Here is a 6,704-nt window from a genome sequence, read left to right on the forward strand (position 1 = left end):
GAAACGACAGATAACTTAACTCGCTACATCAAATTTTCCCCAAAAGGTACCATATGCTCCAAACTTAAGTTAATTGCACCCTTACATACAATTCTGAAACGAAGGACTTAAAACCACAAGTATTCTCTACCACGCTTGCTATAACTGCCATTCTCTCTAGACTGTCTCTCCCTTGGAGAGTCCAGACATGATGCGCACTAAAACCCAACCTCCATTAAAATAATATGACAATTTCACATATTTAACTTGACATTACAATGACTAACATTTGTACTTGAGCACCAAGTTGTAAAGGCAGATACTGGCTAATAAGAGTTGTGAAAGTAGTGTGAAGGTGAGACATTCAGACATGGCATTTTATGTGCTACTCCAGCCCTACTTCCCCAAAGAGAAGAGTACAGGAACAGGGCATAGGAAAGAGTGGATGGATACTTACCCCTTGCTTGTCTCCTTGTTCATATGGCCCGGTCAGCCAGCCTAGCTCACTCCCTGATGCCCTCATATCCAACAGCACCTCTGCACAAGGGAAAAAGTCAAAATTAAGTCTAATTCAACCACTTTACTTAGTGAAGCGTAGCAATGCGCACATGGTAGTAGGCTATAAGCGCAAATGTTCCATTAGCAGAAAACACCATTATCAAAAGTGACCGCAAATGCAATGTAATACTATTATTATAAAAGGGTGCATTTTTATGGTATCTTCCCCAAACTTGAAACTTGTGCGCTGCTAATATATGCCAGTTAGGCTCTACACCCCATGTAAAGCAGATGAATGTGCTTCATTTTAAGATGGTATTTGGCCACTTTAGCTGTGATACAAAGCTTATTAAAACATATGGGCTAGGCTACATGAGGTGTGCGACTATGATTCTAACAAGTCGCAAAGGGCATTGTTTCTTATGCTGGACATCATACACAAGTGATAATATATCATTCACAAGCGATAAACTAATATTGTCACCCATCAGACTATTCTTGATGTAATCTTGTCTTAATGTGATTGCTGTAACAGAGAGAGCTGGGACAAGTACACTTTGAAGTTTATTTGCTTCTTGGTATTATAATTGGCACTCTAATATTTGCTCCATTTAACTTTGTATTCCCTTACACTTCCTAAATTGAGACTTAAACATAGGCCTATCTCAGTGACTTAAAAATAAAAAGGAAGCTTAGGGTGTAATCATTAACTTGATGAAATAGATGATAAAGTTAGTATATTCTATCATTCAACGTGCACTAAGTAGTAACAGACATGAATGTTCAGCCCAGCCATGCAGATAATTATCCATGTCTCCCATATGTAGTTGTTAGGCTACCTTGCACTGACAAGTGTGAAATCGTTTTTTAATTCCCTTTGAAAAAACATGGAAAGAAATCTCCACTTAATATATATATATATATTTTTAAGTATCTGATCATTTTATTTCAGTGTAGGACAACTATGGCAAAGTAGCATCGTCTTTTTTTTGTCTAAGAGTCTGTGCTATATTTAATATGTTCATACAATGTCATACTGCAACCTTATTGATCTAGAGACAATCTGTAAATTCAAAATTCCAACCTCATGTTGATAAAGTGATCAGGGATAGACAGCTGATAATCGAATGTATATATATATGTTTTAACTTTGTGGTCAAAATGCAACAACAAAAACCAAAAATGTCTACAAGTTGCGTTATTGTATCAGTGTGTTCTTGCGCTGCGCTTTATATGTTCAACTTCCTCGTGGTCCCACAACCTGGGCATAGGAGGATAGACTTGTTGCAAGAGGAGAAATTATATTTGTAAAAGTAGTACTTAGCTTACCTTCTTTAGTTTGCAGTGTAATAAATATAAAGCTAATAAATACATAGGAAAACAACAAGAGCTTAATTCCACGGGGATCCATTTGGGAAAGTGTTCTTCTTTATTTCTAGGCTAGGTTGGGATACTTCAACACTCACATTAGTAGCTCAACTGAACGCTGGGCTCGCGGAAGCGTCATTCGCAAATGAGGAGGTCATCAACCCCCGCCTGTTGGAATGTCATCAATTCCTTATAGGGAGGGGGTGTGGCAAACAGGGAAGTGATTTGGCATTACGGTTTGATGGCCTCAATAATTTGCCTGAGCCACAAGCAAAGCAGATATATTTAAAAAAATGGCCTATTTACTTTTTAATGTTTCTTTCTCTGTGTACAAAATAAGAAGAATACTGCGTGAAACTCATGACAAAAGTAAATAAACAAGATTGTTTTCCTATTCATATTCTAGAATCTGAAGCAATGTGACACAAACACAATTACTCCACAAAGTCAAGAGAAATGGCAAATCATTTTACATATGGTCTTTAGAATTTGAAATACCATCCCCTTGATCAATATTAGTGAAGTAGAACAGAATCTGTATTCTCAGAGGGAGAGATAGAGAGGTTGGAGTATGGATTATGGGGTGTGGGAGGGTGTGCTGGTATGTATGAATATAGAGGATTAAATAATCCATCACCTAGCAACTCCTTTGCAAAGGAATTTGAGAGTCAAGCTCTGTCTACTTTCATTATTTATTGTACCGTGTAACTATGATTATGTGTGTGATATATATATATACTATGCATTTAATATGGATTTCTTTTTACCAGTATCTTGTAGTTTTTTAAACCATGGTTTCACTAAAAAACTCCTGAATACTTTGTCAACCTGTTAGATTTTCTGGGTAGATATGTACCTTTCAATGCTGTCTTCACAATAGATGATTACAATACAGTGTGTCATTGATTTTGCAAGAGTCACACCTGTCTAGGAACATTAAGATTTTATTGACTTTATGTTCCTAGACACCTGTGGGTCCAACTCTGCGGGAAAAGATTGGGCTTCTCCCTCTCTCCCAGCCATGTGTGAATCCACACTCCCCATGCCGCCTCCCCGTACCCTGAGGCTCTGGTTTCACAAAGCCCCTCACACCAGGGAGAATGAATTGAGCCTTATGAAATGCCACATTAGTGAGCTTTGAACCTAAAATCCCTCTGCTCTCTCTCTCTTTAGATATATATTTAAGACAGAGAGAAAGAGAGAGAGAGGGAGAGAAGAGAGGGGGAGGGAGTAAGCAAGGGGTAGAGAGAGATGAAGGGAGGAGAGGGGGAGAGGGGCGAGTGAGAGTCACAGTGTATCCCTCTTAGACGATTGCATTTCTCCATTACAGTTTTTCTCAGTCGCGTACAAGCAACTTTTGGATCTGTATTGAAACGTATCTATAGCAGAACAGTAATGATAAAATCCTCACATACATTTCCAAACCTTCTAATGTACAGCAAAGTGTCAATACAGGATTAAGATTGAATCCTACTACAGCAGCTCTGACGCTCGTCGGATGTGGCAGGGCTTATTACAGACTACAAAGGAAAACCCAGTCGCGAGCTGCCCAGTGACACGAGCCTACCAGACGAGGTAAATGCCTTCTATGCTCGCTTCGAGGCAAGCAACACTGAAGCATGCATGAGAGCACCAGAGGTTCTGGACGACTGTGTGATAATGCTCTCGGTAGCCAATGTGAGCAAGACCTTTAAACAGGTCAACATTCACAAAGCCGCTGGGCCAGATGGATTACCAGGACGTGTACTCAAAGTATGTGCGGACCAACAGGCAAGAGTCTTCACTGACATTTTCAACCTCTCCCTGACTGTAATACCAATATGTTTCAAGCAGACCACCATAGTCCCTGTGCCCAAGAAAGCGAAGGTAACCTGCCTAAATTATTACCACCCCGTAGCGTCACGTTGTTAGCCATGAAGTGCTTTGAAAGGCTGGTCATGGCTCACATCAACAGCATCCTCCCGGATACCGTAGACCAATTCTAATTCGCATACCACCCCAGCAGATCCACAGATGACGCAATCTCAATCGCACTCTACACTGCCCTTTCCCACCTGGAAAAAAGGAACACCTATGTGAGAACGCTGTTCATTGACTATAGCTCAGCGTTCAACACCATAGTGCCCAGTCACTAAGCTAAGGACCCTGGGACTAAACACCTCCCTCTGCAACTGGATCCTGGACTTCCTGATGGGCCGCCCCCAGGTGGCACGAGTAGGCAACAACACATCTGCTACTCTGATCCTCAACACTGGCAACCCTCAGTTTTAGCTTTGTCATTTCGGATATTGTGTGTAGATTGATGAGGGCGAAAAGCAATTTAATCAGTTTTAGAATAAGGCTGTAACGTAACAAAATTTGCAAAAAGTAAAGGGGTCTAAAAACGTACAATTTAATACATTTTAGAATAACGGGGCTATGCAATACCTGTTTTTGGCTCTGTATCTGACATTGTTCCCCATTGCCTGTCAGACTTACAGCTATTCAGTTCCTAAGTAGACAAGTATTATTTTAATACAATGAGACCAAAGTAAAAAATGTTGAGCTAACTGTCTGTGGGGTATCTAAAGGCTGATAGGGTGAGTAAGATTGAACAATATCCTCTCAGTGATATACTATTGGACCTTGGGTAGTTGGGGCTGGAGGTGTTGTGTCAGAATCCCCAGTCATTAGCGGACGATCGAATTTGGAACTTGAGAACTGCTAGCCATTGTCCGAGTAAACTTCAGACGCAACCCCATGTCTTGCAAAGACTGATTTCAGGTAGGTGATTACAGCTTTGCTGGAGGTAGTTGGCAGTGTTGCTACTTCAGGGTAGTTTGAGTAGTAGCCGGTAACAACGTGACCTTTGCCCTTGCAGTCAAAAAGATCAACTCCAACTTTGTAGTAGGGTCTGTTGGGTACTGGATGAGGCATTAGCAGCTCTGCTTGCTGCTTTGGCCTGTAGGTCAAACACAGTGCACATGAAGCAGTGTTCTGGCTGATTTCCTGGTTCATTTTTGGCCAGTACATTACTTTTTGTGCATTTTTCCTCACCAAAGTGGCCCTCGTGTATTTTCTGTAGCATTTATTTGCAAAGTGTCATGGGAATGACAATCTTGTTGCCTTTGAACACAACGTCATCCTCAATGGTGAGCTCTGCTCTGCACATCCAGTAATCCTGTATTCTCCTTGGACAGTTGTTTTTCTGCGCGGGCCATCCTATCCCAGTGTTGGCCTGGGATAGGATGGCTAGGAACACTGAATCTCAGTGTTTTTCTGTGTGTCGAAGCTCTCTTTTTTGTCGACTGCTCGAGAAAGAGTGTCGGCGGCGAACATTAACTTTCTCGGGGTATAGATCATCTTCACATCATACTTTTGCAGTCTGATCAACATTCTCTGGATTCTCATTGGACAATTATTCAGTGGCTTAGACATGATTGACACCAATGGTTGGTGGTCGTTTTTGTGGACTTCAAAGTCTTGTCCGTAGACCTGTTGATGAAACCTTTCGCACGCGTATGTGCTCGCCAGTAGTTCTTTCTCTATTTGTGCATACCTTCTCTCTGCACCTGTCAAGGCTCTGGACGCATAAGCGACGGGACGTAGACCAGTTGTAAATGCAACAAGTACTGATGTTCTATCATATAATAGGTTGACAATAATTCTATTACACAATTTCTGATATATTACATGCCTTTGTTTTATTTTCCTGCATAAGTAAAATCAGGATTATGATTATTGCCATTCATTCCAAATAGACTGCTTTGGATTTCTCCCTGAACAATATGTCTGCCATTTTCACCACATTCGGGAACTTTGAGGGTTCATGACATGCGCATTTGTTTGTGTGTCTGGGTGAGAGAAAGAGAGTGAGACAGAGAGAGAGCGAGACAGGGAAAGAAGAAAAGAAAGACTAAAAGAGAGAGAGACATAAAGAATGAACTAAAATAAAATGGAAAAAAAGAAAGAGAGAGATGTATTAGTTTTTACAGTGCCAGGTTCTTTAGGGTTGTTTCTAGGCTGAATGGTTGATGATGCTGAGCAGTGATGTCATGATGGTAGGCAAGACCTGTCCTTGTAGTTGCCCCTGTAGGCCTATAGTGAGTGGTCTGCAGTTTTCTGAAGTAGGCATGTGAGGCACGTCTGATCCTTCTCCATATGCTACCGGCCCCCACTTCCTGGCAAAGAAGGGGTGTTGTGTCAATAATGTGTTCAGATGGCTATGTGTGCGTGTGCGTGTGTGTGTGCATACACGTAAGTCTGTTACTGAAAGTAAGAATGACACAAAGTTGTAGTGTTGATAGTTGTTGTAGTCAGTTGTGGAAAAAGTATCCAATGTTCATAAAGTAAAGATGCCATAAAAGAAAAGGACTCCAGTAAAAGTAAAATTCACCTAGTAAAATACTGCTTGAGTAAAAGTCTAAAAGTATTTGGTTTTAAATGTACTTAAGTATCAACAGTAAAAGTATAAATCAATTCAAATGTCTTAAATTAAGCAAATAAGACGACACAATTTTCTTGTTTTTTAAATTTACGGATAGCCAAGGGCACAGTTCAATACTCAGACATAATTTACAAACTAAGCATTTGTGTTTAGTGAGTCTGCCATATCAGAGGCATTAGGGATGACTAGGGATGCTCTCTTGATAAGTATGTGAATTAGACAATTTTCCTGTCAAGCATTCAAAATGTAATGAGTACTTATGGATGCCAGGGAAAATATAAGGAGTAAAAAGTACATTATTTTCTTAAGGAATGTAGTGGATTAAAAGTAAAAGTTGCCAAAAATATTAATAATAAAGTAAAGTACAGATGCCCAAAATAACTACTAAGTATTTTTACTTAAGTACTTTACACCACTGGTTGTAGTGTTGTAG

General features: G+C 40.3%; 1 protein-coding gene across 1 annotated transcript in view; it reads right to left on the minus strand.

Moving 5' to 3' along the window:
- Window positions 1-1,977, minus strand: part of LOC118360952 (ephrin type-A receptor 2-like) — a 37,127-nt gene extending 35,150 nt beyond the window's left edge. The window contains exons 1-2 of the mRNA XM_035740559.2: window positions 1,807-1,977; window positions 437-516 (exon numbers count right to left, since the gene is read on the minus strand). Of these exons, the coding sequence (XP_035596452.1) occupies window positions 437-516; window positions 1,807-1,888 (162 nt within the window). The 5' untranslated portion in view covers window positions 1,889-1,977. The remainder of the gene's footprint in view (window positions 1-436; window positions 517-1,806) is intronic.
- Window positions 1,978-6,704: the final 4,727 nt, after the last annotated feature.

Source organism: Oncorhynchus keta, chromosome 28, assembly GCF_023373465.1.
Source record: "Oncorhynchus keta strain PuntledgeMale-10-30-2019 chromosome 28, Oket_V2, whole genome shotgun sequence".
Taxonomy (NCBI): Eukaryota; Metazoa; Chordata; class Actinopteri; order Salmoniformes; family Salmonidae; genus Oncorhynchus; species Oncorhynchus keta.